We start from the raw sequence: 18369 nt of genomic DNA, 5'->3' as shown, positions 1-18369 counted from the left end.
CAAAAATAGAGTTTGGAAGTATTTCAGCATAGACTGCTCTTCTTTTAATAGCAAAACATTCCAAATATAAAGGTTTAAATCAGAGGATTAAATTCACACAGCTAAGAGATGGCACATGACATACAATCAAAATATTAAATGCTTATTTTTTTGAGTTCATGTTTTTATTTCTCTAAAGAGGTAGTAAAGCAAGTTACAGAAACAGTGCAAAATCTTCTTTTCATACAAGCCTAAAATATTAAGCTTTTTTTAAAGACATACATGACTGATAGTGATCATTGCAGAGAATGGGGATCCTTCATGACAGAGGTCAGTAAATACTACATTTCAGTTTCATGTCAGAGTGAGTTTAGCAGATCAATCTACGCTGTACTTTGAAGTTTACTCAGTGAATTAGAGTCCTTGTTAGGATAACTTAGCTGAATGGAAAAAATGCTCTTGAGCTTTTTGGTGCACTGAAGGTACTATAAGGCCAGAGGGAGTGGCAAGGCTTTCAGGGCTGTTCAGCCTCTCTTCAGGGTGAACTGACGTAAAGCCAGACTACTTATAGAATCTTTGAGAACACATAAAATTGTTTTCTAACAATTTTTTAAATCATATATTCAAGTGATTCACAGAATCAATAAACTCAAACTCTAATTTTAAAGAACTCCTTTATCATCTTCAGAACTTGGAAATTTCCCCAGGACTCAAGACTTTTAAAGAATCATGACCAAGACACTTTTGCTCTATCGAAGATGAGGTAATTAAATACTTCATATAATCTTTACAAAACTCAGCTGAATAAAACTTTTTACTGTTTGTTGCTCATGTTCAAACCTCTGACAGAAAGAATATGGTTAAGAGAATGGGATTATTTATAAGTAGGTTTTCTCAAGACCAATGTCTTTTGAATGTGTCCATTATTCGAATTTAAAACTAATCTACTCAAGGCAAACACAGTCCAATCCTTTTCTTGTTACACTCACCATGCTGTAAAAATGAGGTATAACAGTTTAAGTAGCATATAATGATACTGAAAGGAAAGAGGTTACTGCATTACAGCCCACCAAACAAATCTTGTCAAATACAGAGGCAGTATTCAAGGAGAGTAAGGTGTCTTACCCAATTGAATGCGATCTGGGGTGGATGCACAAGGGAAGAAAAACCAAGAGTTAAAAGTATTAGGAAAAGGTAACAAAAATAGACATACACATCTGTCAAACTGCCCAAGGAGAAAAATAAAATAATTTACATTCAAATCTTGATGCTGGAATTCACAGTAGAATGTGGATCAGTTCAGATCCCTCCAATCCCTCAGTCCTTCACTATGCAGTCACCTATTCTGTATGCACTGAAAACCAGAAGTTTTATCTTTAAAAAGTAAATTTTGTGTTCTCTTCATTAGAACAGATTAAAACGATGCTAACAGCCGTTTTCTCTTCTCATAGCCTCCCTTAATGTCATTAAAGAGAAAGTATAGGTGAACTTGAATTGTACAGGTACATAAGAGCATATGATGCTCTGAATCCCTTAATCATCTCTCAGTTAAAAAAGGCTATGGAAAAAATAAGGAGTTTTTAATTCCTAAAACAACATTTTCTAAAATACTTGTTCCTTGTTGAAAACAATACTTGAAACACTTTGACACTGTGTTCCACCTCACAGGAAACTTAATTAAGGCGGAACTGGGAGAGACACACTGATATACAATATTCAAAGGATGTCATTAATGTTCCAAAGTTGAGAAATGATGAGGCAGACAAGCCTCTCCTTCTTTTACTGATGTAGTCTTTAATTACAGACCACTTCAAGGGAACACCTGCCTCATGCAGTGAGCCACAGAGGTGGTGCACACTTAATGAACATCTCTTCAAATACTTATTTTTCACATCCTTTCTCAATGTGTAGTGTGATGCATTATTTACTGTGCAACGTTCATACTTTGCTCCAAAGAAAAGCATTGATTTCTTCAAGTTTATTTACAAGATTATACACATCATCATGTATACTGGTGCTTCCCAAACATTCAAGGGTTTGTCCTCACAACACATTTCTGCTTAGACCCATCTAAGTAATACTGTTGCCCTCCCTTTACTACCTGGCTCCCAGTAACTGCCACCCCCATCTCCATGCCAGTACAGATACTTGCACTGACATATGATAAGGAAATCTCTCTTACTGCAGACCTCTAAAAACCAGCACAAATTAAAGGGCAAATATCCATGGAAGTGAGAGAAAACAACTTCCTCTTCCATCAGCAAAAGAAATGCTTAGGAAATTATGTTCTGAAGCAAGGCAGTATTGCTATTTCCTTTACAGGGGCATCAAAAGGCAGAAAGGTTTGAGAATGGTACTTTCAGGCATGATAGCTACAGAATTTGAAAGAATTCAGATCTGACAGCAGTTTTAAGTGCCCAGAACATCCCTACATCACAGAAATTCTAAAAGCTTGTGCAAAAACTCCATCACCACAAACAACACCACCAACAACAACAACCCCAAAAAGCACAACAATAAAGGCACAACAAAAGTCAGCTTCCGAAGCAGTGAAGCAGATTAATCGTACCTGAACCATCACCAAAAGATTTTGCCCCCACAAGCTCCTAAAAACTTTAAATGACAGAGATTTCACAGCCTTCAGAAATAACCCCTGTTCAGCTGCCCTTGTGAACACAAGGCTAGACTTGCTAGCCCTTCTCCACAGAGCTACCTGGTCAGTGCTCCCCATCTCTGCTTTTGAACTTTTTCCCCATTTGGCAATAAAGCACGTTACACTTTCCTACACTGAATTTTAGTTTATAATTTAAAATAATGTGGATTTCTTATCCTGGTGCCTAAAGTGCTTGCATACCCTGCCACTGCAGTCATACGGGAATTCTAAGCGATGCCATCCTGGCACTTTCACCTAACCCAGCAATGAAAATGCTGATGAGCAACAGAGTCAGGACAGATGCCTGCAAAATCCTATATTATGGTCAGCTACTGAGACCTATTCTTTGGATACAATTTTCAATTCCTATGCTTTCTCCCTGCTAAAGCAATAACACCTAAGTTTTATTTCTCTACTTCTGCAAGAAAAATACAGACAGCCTTATCAAAGTCAAGCTCTATCACATCTCCTACCTTCCATCTATCCTCTATGACAGCTGCTGTCAGTTCAAGGTAATTGTTCTTGACAAACCTTTTTATGTTTTTGCTATCATGCTATCTTCTAGATGCTTAGAAAATAACAGGTTAATGCATTCCTCCAGTATCTGCTTTGTAGTTCCCAGAATCCCCCTTGCACCTCCGGAGAGGAATTAACTTTGCCTTCCTCCACCCCTCTGGTGCCTCCCATTCTCCGAGGGGCACATTCAACTGCCACAGTCATGCCCCCAGGCCGTCCCTCCCTGCAGTCTTTTGTGTCTTTCCACCTGTGCTTTCCAACTCCTGGCAGGAATGAGGCATTATATTACCTTCATTCATCTTCAGAGCTGGCTCATCCCAGGCACTGAATTTGAAAGGGGTCTGTGTGATCATGTAATTAAAGAAAACGTACCAGACAGCTGAATGAAGGAGCTATACAAAATGTAACTGCTGACATCCTAATTTGCATGCATGCCTTTGTTAGCCTAATCTTTAAATACCTTTACTTGAGTAGCAGCAATGTATGTGGTAGTGTGCATATAGTAGTGTAGTGCACATAGTTTATTTTTTCTTTTTTTCCTCTTTTTTTTTTTATTTTTAAAGCAACCCAAAACCCAGAAAATCTCTCACTTGGTATCACAACTTGTTTCTAAAAAGGTCATAAGCAGGGATGAGACATAGATTCATGCAGACAACTGCAGAGTAGTCCAGCAGTATAGCATGAAAATATTCAAATTTTAGCAGAAAGCAGAGGAGAAAAGGATAAAGACCCTCAACTCTATCACATCTGCGCTCTTCTTAGCAAGAGCCATGTTAAAATGTCAGTGCAATCTCTAATACCGAGAGATCTGAGCCTCTGATCAATGCCCTGTGAGGGACCTGGGACTACCCCCTTCCTCTTAACTTTCCACACCAGATAAATATTAAAAGAGATAATATGAGCTGGAGATGGAGGAGCAAAAAAAAAAAAAAATCTTGATGGCATATAATTAATCACAAAGCCTATTAATGAAGAATCTATTATCTTAGCTATATGGCTAGTGTCTGGTTTGTATCCTAAAGCAGAGGTATCTGTACACTGGTTTTATATGCATTTCTTGTATTTCTAGAAACACAATATTAAATAGGATGCATTATGACTGTAAAGATCCCTTACAAGCTTATTAATACAAAATTCAGAAAATGTAAAATGCTAGTGATTATTCATGCACAAAATGAATTAGAGAGTTGTCATACTGTGAAGATGGGGTGGGGATGAAAGAGAAGCACAGCAGCTGCAGGAAAAGCACTTGGTCCCCAAAGGGTGGCATCTGTTCTTTCAGACACACAGAATTTTGTCATTTTTCTTACAGATTTTATCTTCTTGAATGCTAACATAGCAAAATAGCACATTTGGGGGAGTCTATCTGGCCTGGTTTTATATGATATTTTAGTAATATTTTTAGAGATAAACCAAAATGAAAATTAAGACCCCATAACTTCCTAACAGAAATATGTTTTTCATGTAGCACTCTGTACAGTTGACACAGCAGGTAACATAGAAAACAGAATTTTGTTTCATAAAGTAGGCAGGTTTCAGTATTTAGTCAGTGTGTCTACAAAGCCTTTCAAAATCACCATCACCAGGGGGTAAGGCTGCTGAACATACTGGGAATTATGATGACATCTGGATTTTAGAAATCAGTTTCAAATGTCTGCTCGAGTGAAAGCAGAACAGGGATTTGCATCTGGATGTCATTGGTGACTATCAGCCTTAATGCCTAACCAAGAGAATTAAGCTAGAGTCTGATGTTTGTTTAAAACAGCAGTATGGGAGGGGGTGGTGATAATCCATACACTAAATCACTGAAATAAAATTATTTGGATTAGCAAAAAAAGCAAGACAACAATGACACAGAAAATTCCTGCCTCTTTACAGTTTAGTCCTCCAAACACAAGTGAGATTGGAAAGGGAGGGGGAAGATTTTTAATAATAATGTTATTTAAGTGATAATATTTGTAATGTGACCCCAACACAGAACTACACCTGGCCAAGCTGAGCCAAGAATTTAGGCCAGCTGTGTTGCTGAAGGAAGCATACTGACCATCACTCCAGATTGAGGATGTGCAGCAGATACAGAACGTCCAAGTCACGCCACTCTCTCTATAACTATGGGAACCTGGCTAGAACACTTGCTGCTTCATCATCAAGCATCAAGAAAACTCTCCTAACTGAGAACTGAAAACAGCAAGTATCTACAAAAAAGGCAGCACTGGTACTTCATATTTTCCTGAAAAATTCCCAACCAGGTTCAAGGTAATAATTTCAATCAAAGAAAACTACTAGAAATCCTCTTTTTGATTAATCAAAATGCTTTTGGACTCAGCCTCTGCTTTGAGCCCTTGGATAAAGAGCTAATGGGATAAACACTTCCCATCTGCCATGTCAGAAGCATGACTGCCATGGGCATGAGGGCTGATACTGATAGGTAAGACAAAGGCATTTGGTAACAGTGATTAATGAAAGGAAATATTAAAGGCTGAACATGCTGTATTTCAGTGAAGACATTTCTGCCTTTGCAGTTAATCTCATACCATGTGTGAAGCACAAGTAATAGGACCTGAGAAATCCTGAACTGCTAAGTCATCCTTCCCTCTATAATCCAGAGCCAGTGCTCAAGGTATTCACACAGAAAATCTTTGGTCACTGCTGCAGGATCTAAACCATGGAAGCAGCAACAGGACCTGTTTGCTGAGCTGTGGGCTTGTCTTGTTTTGCAAGAGGAAGTGTTAAGAAAACATAAAATGAAACAGGGAATATGTTGGTGCCACATGCATCACACATATCTTATACATTTCTCAAAAATACAGAATACGACTATAAATGCAGGGAAGGCAGAAAGAATTAACAAAGGTAACAAAAGGGTTTGTGAAAGTGACTCCTCCAACTGGAGCCTGGAAAGAGGGAGCTGAAGTGAAATACAATAAACCCACAAGAAATAATGAGTGAAATGAAGGACAGAAGAAGAACTCACTCACTGTTTCTCATAATGGAAGAGCCAAAAGGCACCAAAGGAAAGACCAGGGAGACTCCAAATAGGAAATGAATGAACGAACAAATAAACCACAGACTTTACTACATAAATTTCTATTCCTCTGGGGAGACATGAGGTTTTATGAATTTCAAAAGCTCATATAAGTTAAAATAAATTCTAAATAATGATAAATTTATGAAGAAAAACCTCCAAGAAACTTTTAAATGAAGGCTTTAAATTTATGTTTTAGAAAGTTTTCAGCTTTTAGATTTCTGAACATTAAAAAAAATACACTAAGAAAATATAATTGCATGCCTCCTTATTCTTCTATCCTTTGATAGGCATATACTCATGAATGTTTAACTGTATCAAGTAAAAAATTCTAAGTTATGTATGAAGGTTGCAAGTCATTCCCTAAATTTCTATTTTGAACTGCAGTGTGGAAAAAGACACTGTAAAGCAGATGAGACAGTAACGAAGATTTTCCTTTTTTAGTTTCACCTAGAAAAACATTAGTACTTCTTTGGAGGATTTATTAAGCTCTATATAAAAGGGGGGAACTCTAAAGATTTAAGATCCTGAATAAAAATAAAAATGGGAAAAAAGGGTTTTATTGCCATGAACTAAGCTTCAGTCATTTGCAGCACACACAAATCTTAGGATATGGTTACCTCATACATTACAAAATAACAAAAAAGTCAGTACATACCAATGGGATAATATGCCCTGTTAATAAATGAGACCCTATTAACACAATTGTAGAGTTATCCATGTCCGCTTATCTTATAACAAAAAAATCAACTCCTTCAAACACTCAGAAAGTTCTGTAATTCTACTACCTAATGAAAACTGGAATGCTGGTTTACAGTATACAATTTTTGCTCTCATACTGAGGAACTTTAAAGCCAACACTTTGTTCTACTGACCTCAACTCCTGTTACTTCCATCATATCTATTTTTATACAACTGCAGAACAAAACTTTGCAGTATATCTTGAAAAAACCCAATTAAAAATAGCCTGAAATATTTTTTGTATTATCACAAGCAGCTCCTAGGTAGGCTTCTTTTCTTCAGATGATACTTTTCTCTAGCATCCACATAAGAATAAAACTGGGTTAATGAAGATCTAACGGCAATTTTTTGTTCCATTTAACTTATACATTTCCTTGAGTTCTTAAAATTATTACAAAAGCATTTCTGACTGTACTTTTTAAAAAAAAACAAAACAGGACTCATATAAAAATTCTATCTTTGGTCATCGTTATGCCTTCTTTCCAGTTACAAACATGAATGTTATTAAATACTCTAACTACAAACTACTTGAACCTTTAAAACAATAATGCAGAAAGAAATGAAAAGCTGACAAATGATTTAGATATTTAGTGCTCTAAATAAGACCAGAGAAGCAGCAGATGCCAATACCTCATATCTCCAAACTTCTTGCTGATTGCAGTTCCTACATTGCTGATAGCTGCTGTGGCTTTTTGCCCTGCATGGCTCAGGGTCTCATGTGTTTTCTTGTAACTGGAAACAAAAAATAGAACAGAAATAGTGATAAGTATTAACAAAGAGAGACTAGAATTCCTGCAACTAATTTCTCTCAAAGTCCCATCCACTGAAATGTTAATCAACATAGTAACTGTGGCTCGAAACAAACATGGGTGAGGATGCCCTTTTCTGCACAGCTTCCTAAGTGCAGGGTTCTCCAGAGCAATCCTTAACTTAGCAATCCTCTCCTCTCTTGCAGATATCATCCCCCAGGTGGGCCAGCGCATGCCAGTTAAAAGCAGAATGCAGTGATTTGCTGAATACCTGCTTGATACAACTTCCGTTTACAGAAAATCATATTTACATCAAGTAAGTATTCTTTCAGCAGACACTGACCTTCTGGCAAAATCTGTTGTCTGAAGCACAGAAAAGAATCAGGACACATACAATTCTGCTTTTTTAAGCATATACATATTAGGTACATTTAACAGATACACTTCAAAATGATTCTGTGGTATTTAAAACAGAAAAAAACAGAAAAAAATCATCAAATCTGTTTCTACATTCCACAGTTTTATTTTCTTTTCACTTTTAAAAATTTCTTTAAAGGAAGAAGGTTTGGGGAAGGACAGAGAAAGAAAGATGAAGAAACCTAGAGAGTGAATGCATATTCTTAGTAGGACTGAATTGTTTTTAAAAATGTCACTAATTTGACTAATAGCATGCAGATTCAAACACGGAATCATCTTAATTTACTGATTCAGAATACATGCTCTGACCCATACAGACCCTTCTGTACAGTAACTTGCACTCTGAGATCAATCAGTAAGCTTTTCCACAGAGATGATTTTCTGCTGACTAAACTAATTCTGAGCATGTCAGAGGCTTCCTTCTGAGTAAATTATCTGATACTCCCAGTGACGCAGACAAGCTCAGAATTAGAAGTACTGACCTAGTAACAAAAGGAGAGCACACTATAATCAGCCTTCTATCCTGTGGTGCTGGCAGACAAGAAGAAATGATCATAAAAAATTCACAAATAAAACTCCACTGGTTCTCATTCTCCTTTGAACAAAAACTATGGGATTGCGAGCATGTACCAAAATATACTGGCAATTGATAAAAAAAAAATCCTACTGCCAAAGTCCTTACAACAGGGTATTTCCTCCTTATTGTTATGTATATGAAAGTAATAACTTTGTGGAGGAAGGAGGGGAAATAAGATTAACATTTTCAGTATGGCACACCACATTTTCTGTCACATAGTTTTAGCCCCAGCAGGACCTATTGCTGAAAGTCCTCTGTTCAGGACTGTGTTTTACAAACCACCACTTTGATGGCAGAGGCCACATAATGCTCTGTCTTTTCAGACAATGTATTTTGATTTTATGTTCCTAAGCCGCAACATCCTACTGACCTAACAAGTTCTTAAACTGCCAAGTGAAAGGGCTCCTTCTATGAAGGTGCTTGTCTCTGTTTTCACTAACAAGGCAGGGAGCAACTGAAGACTAGGCTACGGAATCTCTAGGAGTCTCCAGTTAGATAAGATGAACCAAACTCATTGGCAATGTTGAATGACAAGGGCTAAAACATTGCAATACTGACAGAAGGAGCCCAAATTATAATTAGAAAGGGAGAAGCAATGGTTATGCTTGTTTTATTTATTCTAGTACAAAAGAGAGAATATGGGAAAGATTGTCCATTACCAAATCTCCTTTCTTAGCCAGTCATCCTTGGACATAGCAAGAATGCAATACTCTTATTTCACTGAGGCCTCATTCTCTAGCTTAACTAGTTTAATAGCTATGTCATTCTCTTGCTGACAGTAGATATACTCTGATAAACTAGAATGGGATGAGACCTCAAAATAAGGATTCTATTGTCAAACTATAAGCACATAGCTTTTTGGTAAGAGTTGACTATGAAAAAGAAAAAAAATATCAAATATTCTGTTGCCTGTGGCATACAGGTCTTAAAGAGCTTGCTAACAAAAGCTTCCTAAACTATTCAGCACAAGTGTCATTTTGCTGATGACAACATGAAGACCAAGATTTAACTTCTAAGTCTAAAAGGTCCTTTGTAGCACAACCTGTTTATGTACATTCAACCTGTTGAATGTACATTGTCGCTATGGAACACGAAAGAACACAGGCGCACACTGCTGCTCTCAAGGTGAAGAGCAAAAAAGGAAGTTTATTTTCTGACTCCAACATATTCCAAAAGTGACAGTGGATTGGAGGGTGACAGTGCCACCTCTCCAATGACACTGGACAAACTAACAGTCTATCAAAGTTCTCCTCCTCCATAAAGAAATGCAAAACAATGTGCTATTTTACAGAAAGTGTGTGAGAAAGTTCTCTAAAAGAATGTCAACATCAGAAGGCTTAGAAAATCTTAAAAAATCAGGGTGACAGTACGTAGCAAAAATACTTTTCAGATATCCCTCTAAACTGATTTTTTGAAATGACACCTTGGAGTTAATTTTATTTATAGGCACATTTAACTTTATGATAAAATATCTCTATGTCTTACCTTTCCACTGCAAGTTCTTCACATCGTGTAAAACTATTTAGAGAACAGTCCAAAATGCGCCACACAGGAGAGACCCAAATTTCACTGAGAAACATTAGAGTCCCCTACATATTTCTGAACATTACATTGGTCAGAACACATCTTCAGGGAATTGGCTGGAACATCACTGATTTTGGCATTCCAGCAATATCGTGTTTTCTCTGTAAATCCCATAAACCAAACATCCTTCAGTACTTCCACTAGTGAGGAAGATATGGAGACTGCATTTGTGTTCCTAATACTTTTGACATTACATAAGAGCACAAATCCAGCTAAAACTGTTACACAACTAGTCTTTTTTCAGCACCAACTTCAGCAAAAATGACCTATGACATGTTCCCCTCCTCACTTCAGCAATGCAGAAGAAGAGCTTTAAGGAACAACAAAATAACAAAGGTGAAAATGGAGCACAACATGCAATACCTGTCAGCAGAGACAAGAAAAAATAATTTGCATCTCAGCAGAGATCTCAGCTTAAAAATCAACCCTCCTGCCCATTACCACCTCTCCACCTCTCCACCATTACATGTATCACTATGCCTTCTTCATAAATAATCTTTCCACAGAGCATATTGCCTCCCTACAGTTAGTTATGTGCTGTGTTGATATTTGGATTTATGATGCACTGTATTTTGGCTCAGATATATTTATCCTCAGTTATTTCATATTTACAGCATCCATTTGATATCTTGCCAAGCACTCTGGTAACAATAATCTCTTCAACATATTCTCTTTGTCATCTGGGAATCTGCTCAGTTGTATTGCACATTAATCATTTGACCAAGCAGTTTTCATCATCTCATGTAACTCACAGCAGTTGGCACTTCTGTTTTAATGCACTGAACAGTTTATATAATTTTCAGTAACCTTTACCTGCAGAAATAAAATTAGATATTCCAGGTAAGAGTTACAAACACTTATTAACTGGAAAAAGCGCTCTATGTATGGTTTAAGTCCTCCTTGCAGCACCAAGTGCTCTGCATGCTAAGTTGTCTACAACACCTGGGCACTCTCATCCTTTCAGCAGCCGCTGCTGGCAATCCTTAGGTGAGTGCTGACCACCAGCTCATTCAAACGGCTGACAGCATCTTAGGAGTCAGCCAGCAGCTCAGGTCAACCAGTGACCCCAAAACTTATAGTGAGAAATACTCCAGCAACAAACAAACTCAGATAATTTAGGATACAGGGATTCAAGAAAGACCACCTTCCATCCAAGCCACTGAGTGCATTTTTACACAAATACATCATCACACTCATACAAAGGCATCATCAGCAGTGCATCAAGTAGCATCAGCAAAAGTAGAAACAGCCTACTTGATTTATTCAGTTGGAATAGGAATTCCCACTCTGATTTTGTGGCATCTGAGCTGTAGCACCTTGTAGCACAGAAGAATTGCAGGTAATGGTTAACAAGGGTCATATTCTGTGCTTTCACTCAGCACTTAACAATAAATGTTTATAATGTATTTCATAGACAAGAGGGACTAAACAAATAAGTTATATCAACTGCTGTCTCAATTTTAAACTTGTAAATAACACTCACCTGTGAACATTTGAACATTACCTTTATATAATGACATTAACCTAAGAATTTAATCCATCAACTTCTGATGATAATTTTGTTTTTAAAATAGGGTATTTCTTTAACACAAGCAATTACTTATAGTGATTATAAGAGGTTATCACAAAACATGCTGAAATTGCAGTTATATTCCAATAACAAGCCCAACATAATTAAAAGGAGCTTTAAAGATAACTCATGTCTCCAGCGCTGCAACATACTATTTAGACAAAGTAGATTTGCAGCATATTTTGACTGCACTTTCACTTGACAGTGTCATATACTACATTTAGGTTATGCTATCCTGTGACAACCAGATCTCACTATATATATCTCACTGTGATCTTTACAGACAGTGAAAGGAAATATAAGGAGATACTGTTTCATAAAACACAACATGTGAAGGAATGAGTGCTTTATAGAGAAAAAAGCCAAGCAGCAGCCATATAGAGAAAATTAGAGAACTAGACATTTAAACGGCCAACATCATCTGCAGGATATGACAGGACAATCATCCTCATCTCATCTCAGTAAAGAATTTCCCTTCACATGGCAGAGCTAAATGTACCCTTCATTCACAGGTGCAATACAGAGCGTGCTGACAGAAGTAGGCTACACATATAATATTTATATTTTGCATGTCAAGCTGCACGTTTGATGTACTGCAGTAAATGATAAAGAATTTTAATTCAGCTTCTGTAAAATTAGTACATTTGCTAATTACTACATCTTCATTCAGCATTATGCCGCTCCATCAATGCTTGCTGGCAAAATTAATCCGTTTGAGAAAGCCTTGCCTGTGATAAGGCTCACAGAAAACGTAACAGAACGCAAACAATTAACAACAAAACCATACAGTAGAGCAGAGCCTGGTGGCACAAGCTGTGTCCTATGGAGCTTACTTCTTTTCAGTTTGCAAACCATTAGTCATCTTAAGAATGACTTTTCTGCAATTGATCTAAAGCATCTGTATCCCTGAGAAACTCTCACCTACAAAACTCTTTCTGTTGATTTTCTGTGAGAAACGGGGCTCAGCATTAACTAAATTATGCTAATAGTCAAGTGAGATAAATGCATATATGACAGATAAAAGGTACATAAAACATTCTCTAAGAGCATTCTTATTGTAATTTTTTTGCCACAAATTATCTCTAAGACGTTGTGCGTTATTTTGGGGTTTTGTTTTGGTAGGGTTTTTTTTAGTACTCTCCTGAAATTCATTCCAACTTCAAAACCAAATGACAGATGTATTTTCAGTCATCCTTCCCATTGCCAGGGATGTTAAGAACTAACTGAAACAGTGCTGGCATTTGGATGGGTACATACACCTAAACCTAAGGAAGTAAGCCCCAGGTAGTTCCTCTCCCACAGTGAGAGGAAGAAGAGAACTGAGGGAACTGAACCTCTGCAGGCTGCAGCAGAAATCTGTGTGCAGCACTTGGAAGGTGACTTGACTGTTCAATAGGTTGGAGATAGTCACAGGTCAGTGCCAGACATAGGTGACAAATATTCTGGGCTGTACTGCCCTGTAAACTTCAAACACGTGGGAAAAATATGGGATACAGTTGTTTGAAATGCATAATTTGGGCAATGCAGCATAGAATAGGGGGAAAAAAGTGTGCCAAGGTTACGGTCCAGGTAGAAAAGCCAAAAAGCCAAAATATCTTTGCTAAAGCACAGATGATCTTAAGACATTAGAGGCAGTTTATCACACCTTAAACTGTATCAGTAACACTGTCTGTGGGCTATGTACTGCACATTAGATTTAAAAAAATCTGCAAGATTAAATACATCCCAGTCACTCTTTTTCTTTCTTCCCCTCCCTTTCTACCCTTTCATTTCCTTTCCCTTCCCCTTTTTTTGACTAACTCTTTCCTGGACATTTTTAATCCTTGTAATTTCAGAGATCTCAATTTACATTCAGGCCTCCCTTCCCATCCTTACAGTTAGATATACATACATAAAGATCACTATAATACACATGCTTATATTTTCTGGTGCCCCATGATAATTACAGTGGGCTTTTCCCTGAGAAACAAACATCTGGAACAGATCACCTGACCTTGCTGTCAGGAATTTCCATTAGCTGAAGGTTCTTGTGCAAACAAATGGACATACATCTTTTGGAGAAGGAAGAATGAGAACAGACTAAGTTAACTTCTTGAAGTCCTTTTTCCTTATTACTCTACCCTTCAAAATTCAAGGCCAGAGACACATGTGGAAAAGCAGCAAAATAATTCTCTTTGAAGACAGCATGAAGGCTGCCTGATCTGACCCAAAGGAAGCAAAGGAAGTGGAAGGGAAGGGCTCCTTTTGCTTCCATATAGCACAGACCCACACACAGGTAATGTACTTGCTAAAGCCAACACACATTTTCTTCACTTACACAACTGTTACATTTACTTGCAAATTTAGAGAAGAAAATGTCAAAAGGTGATTACACATTGCAATGAACAGAAACACCCACATTTCTTTTACTACCACTCACAAGAAGTATGTGTGTGGGAACACAGTTTACTTAATTCCTAGAAGTCACAGTAGGACTGTGGCTGTCCACAAATTATATCTGACTTTCTGAAAAAAGTTCTGAAACTTAGGAACACATTACTAAATATTTAAAGCTATATTAACAAAGACTGCTTGTACCATAGATTGTAAGGCTAAAACACATGCAGTGCAACTATTACCTTCTAATTTTCTATGTCCTGGCAGAAATTTGAACTATAAAACAGTAAGTTCCCAATGGTTGTTGAAACCTGTGCAGTTGTCCTCAAGTTTCCTGTCAGCAGAACTAAACTTGCTCACCTAGTTTAGTGAATATTCAATGAACTGATCTTTATTCCACCTCTGGAGGAAAAGGCCAAGTCCATGTTGAATGTTCTTGTCCCAAATCTTAATTAAATATCACATGCAAGAACAGAGCGACACTGAAACCTTCCTAAAAAGGCTTGAAAATACAGTCACCATCTAAAAATAGCCCAGGGCCCTGTCTAGGAAACATGCTGTTGGGAGCCAGCACTTACAGTTCTCTTGATTTTGGCCTATAATTTATGAGCTTTTTCCCTTTCTACAAGTGAAAATTTCCATCTGAGGTGAAAAAGATGAAAAGCCATTTTGAAAACAGCTTTTTCAGATTCCTATCCTGAGTGTTAGCCTTGTGTGGGTCCACTGTCCATCACATCAAAGGCTTCCAGTCCCCCTGTTGGAATCGCTAATCATACCAACTTTGAAACATTTTACATCATTTCACTACTGCAGCTGTTGAAGACAGAATGGGTTTCCTCTGATTTTCTAGCTCTTCTAATAATTTATTTGCCATGGCAGTACTGATGCTTACAGTGGTCTGAATGTCTGGAGTATTTCTTTTCTTGGAGAGGTTTAGTAGCAAACCAAGCATTTCCATCTCCCTAGAAGCTCTGTCCATAGTCATTATTCCATCCATGGGTTGAAAGGTTAACTATTTAAAACAGGAGGGTTATGTTTTATAACAGTCAACAGCATTTTAAGAAAGAATGGCAAAGAAGTTTGTGGGAACTATTAGGCTGGAGTGAGTTTATTGGTGGGTAATTTTACAGGTCAAACTGCTCCTTAGAAACTCAGTAGAATTGAACTATCTCATAAGAAGACAGGACTACAATGTCTTATGTGTTTTCTTCCAAAGAACTACAGAAAAGCACCAAATGAAAAGCTGAGTGTGGTTACAACATAAATGCCCAGCAAAGGGCAAGATATATTGTGGATCTACAGTCTTTAGTGCTTAATATGAGGGACTAGTGAAAGGCTAAAGTAACCCTTGTAACCTTCTCCATGAATGAAATTGAATGAAATGCAATTCTGTAATTGCATTGAAGAATACAGTAATTTGGGACTTGGTCTGAAAAAAAAAGAGGCAACAGTAGTCTCAGTAAGTTCAATAAAGAGCAATGCAGAGTCCTGCAGGCTGGGATTAATAACCCAGTAGAGGATGGGGATCAACCAGCTGAAAGCAGCCTTGCAGAAAAGGCCTGGAATCCTGTTAGAGAACAAACTGGACACGAGTCTGCAATGTGCTTTTGCAACAAAGGTTGCGTGAAGCCATCCTTCCCCTGTCAGCCCTGGTTATGGCCACAGCTGAGTCCTGTTCTGTGCTTCCCAGTACAAGGCAGACATGGACAAACTGGAACAAGTCCAGCAAAGGTGCGTAAAGATGGTAAAGGACTAGTGCACATCTCATATGAGGAGGCTGGGAAAGCTGGGACTGGTCACCTTAGAGAAGGCACGTGGAAGGACCTCATCAATGTGTATAGAAAGCCTAATGAAAGGAGGAAAGGAGACAGAGGCAAGCCCTTTTGAGTGGTGTTTAGTGAAAGTGCAAGAGGCAACCAGCACAAATTCAATGGAAGAAATATTAAAATATATTGATATTTTAGGATTTAAGAAAAAGGTTTTTCACAGTGAGGGCAATTGAAGATGGAACAGGTTGCCCAGAGAGGCTGTAGAATCTCCATCCTTGGAGATATTCAAAACCTGACTGAACATAGTCCTGAGCACTCTGCTCTAGCTGGTCCTGACTGAAAGAGTCAGTTGGGCCAGACAGTCTTCTGACATTGCTGTCAACACCTCAAATATTCCGTGATTCTGTATAAAACCAGGTTAATTGTCATAATTACTATATTCTACCTTAATCCCCTATATGGTGAAAATCTGAAGTATGGAAGGTAAGGAGACCTGTGGGAACTTTACAGAAGCACTACCAAGAAGCTTCAACTGAATACAATGCATTCAGGTTATATAAAACCTTTCTTTTGTAGCAGAACAATAATTAGAAAAGCTCAATTATGGTCTTTACAAATATCCATGTAAAGACATTTGTAATTATTTCTTAAGCTAAAATAAATAACCTCAAAATCTACCAACATGACCCTGCTTCTGGTATCTAAATAAGAATCAATCTCTTTTTTTAAAATCTAAAAAATCTGCATTGCTAGAAGCTGAATATCCACCCACCTCTATTCACTGAAAAGCCAGTCATTAAAAAGGTGTGTGTGGGAAGTCATTCCAGTTGAATGCCTTACCACCATGAAACCAAACCAAACCCAAGGCAATCATTTGCTCTGTAGTTACTGATGTCCTCTATAGAAGAACCCTTTGCCTCCCCCAACACATTATATTAAAATATAATAGATTATGCTAAACATCAGTGCACTGAATAATATAGGAAATTAACAAGGAAGTTGGGGCCAACCATTTAAAATATAAATGCTTTAAAATAGTTAAAATCTCAAGTTTAAATTTAGTAGAGGTGACATGCATCCTGTAAGTTAGATCATGACTCTTAACTAGTGGTCAAACACACCTTACAGGACTGTTTCTGAAAGAAGTCCACCCTTCTTCCTAAGTCCACTCTAAACCTAAGAATGCATCCCTAAATGGAGAGCTTAAAAACATTAACAATACATAAAAAAACCTTTGGTGCTCTGTGGCTTTGAAAAGTTCCCTGCTAAAGAAAAGTAGTTTTAACTTACAGGAAAACACACCAGCTAAGTGGAACAAAATTTCACCTCCTAAAACCAGATCATTTTAAAACTTAAAATGAGTAATTGTGGATTTAGAAACCTAAACCACAGGCATGTAAATATTTAGAACCTTTTTTTTTTTAAACCCAAGCTTTTCATCCTTCCTAAATCAGAGAATCTTGGTGAATAATGCTGTCCCACTGCTATTTTGGTACAGCAGCAATGAATCACCTCTATTACTCAACACATCCATTCTTAAGAATGCTGGATTGCCATGATTTGTATCATCACTGGTGTTCTGGCACAAGGGTCTAGCAGAATTATACAGCAGTTGGACCATAAACCTGAGAATTTTCTGGGGCACAAATGGGACTCCTGCTGCTCAGTTCCACATAACAATTTCTGGACACTTACCATCTAATGGACTGTAGTCTCTAAAACTCATCTCAAATAAAAAGTAGCAGCTACCACACTGAAAAGGTCTCCTATGTCTATCTTTGTGGCAAATGTCAGTGTGGAGTAAAAATTAAAACCTCTCTGGGAACTTGCTAGCAAATTTCAAGTAAAAATGAAAGTTTTTGCTTCAAAATTTTGTTAGTATCTCCCAGTAATTCTAGTTCAGATATCTTGTGCCCCTCCTCTCTTCTAAAGCTTAGTGTCTCTAGACTGTTCTCTCCTAGCACCCCACCAGGCAGACATCCTCACCAAGGCAACAGTGATACCCCTGCTAATGACATGTCATGAGAAACAGGACCTAGATGAGAAACTGTCCAACAGTGACATACAAACTGTATTTTTTTGAAGGGGTTTATGTCTTGGACTTCTCATGAAAATACAAAGAATAGCTCTTTTAATGTCCCAGTGTACATTTTAACATATTTTACTAAATCTCTGTCAGCACCTTGAATGCACTGAGAGGAACTGCTAATGCTTTCCCCCCCACTCCCCTGAACTTGGCAGCTCAAGGTGAGATCTGGCACTGCACAGCTGTGAAACCTCGGGTAAGACTGTGAGGAAAATGTTGTGCAAGAGTTGGGAGAACACTTGTTAAGCACTTTTTCCCTTCATTTGGGACCCATACTAAAGCTTAGACTGAATTTAATGTGAAGTCATATTACTGATAAGCCTGTAT

The 18369-nt window shown here is 37.7% G+C and overlaps 1 protein-coding gene across 5 annotated transcripts in view; it reads right to left on the bottom strand.

Moving 5' to 3' along the window:
* Window positions 1-18369, bottom strand: part of TPD52L1 (TPD52 like 1) — a 50717-nt gene that overhangs the window by 7492 nt on the left and 24856 nt on the right. For 3 of the 5 annotated variants that reach the window (XM_084201881.1, XM_084201883.1, XM_084201885.1), the window contains 2 exons: window positions 7545-7646; window positions 1105-1119 (listed from right to left, as the gene is read on the bottom strand). In XM_084201881.1, the coding sequence (XP_084058007.1) occupies window positions 1105-1119; window positions 7545-7646 (117 nt within the window). The remainder of the gene's footprint in view (window positions 1-1104; window positions 1120-7544; window positions 7647-18369) is intronic. The other 2 variants (XM_084201882.1, XM_084201884.1) reach the window with 1 other exon arrangement.

The sequence above is a fragment of the Fringilla coelebs genome, assembly GCF_963513975.1.
Source record: "Fringilla coelebs genome assembly, chromosome: 3".
Lineage (NCBI taxonomy): Eukaryota > Metazoa > Chordata > Aves > Passeriformes > Fringillidae > Fringilla > Fringilla coelebs.
The sequence above is the reverse complement of the archived record's forward strand: the minus strand, read 5'-3'. Positions and strand labels throughout refer to the sequence as shown.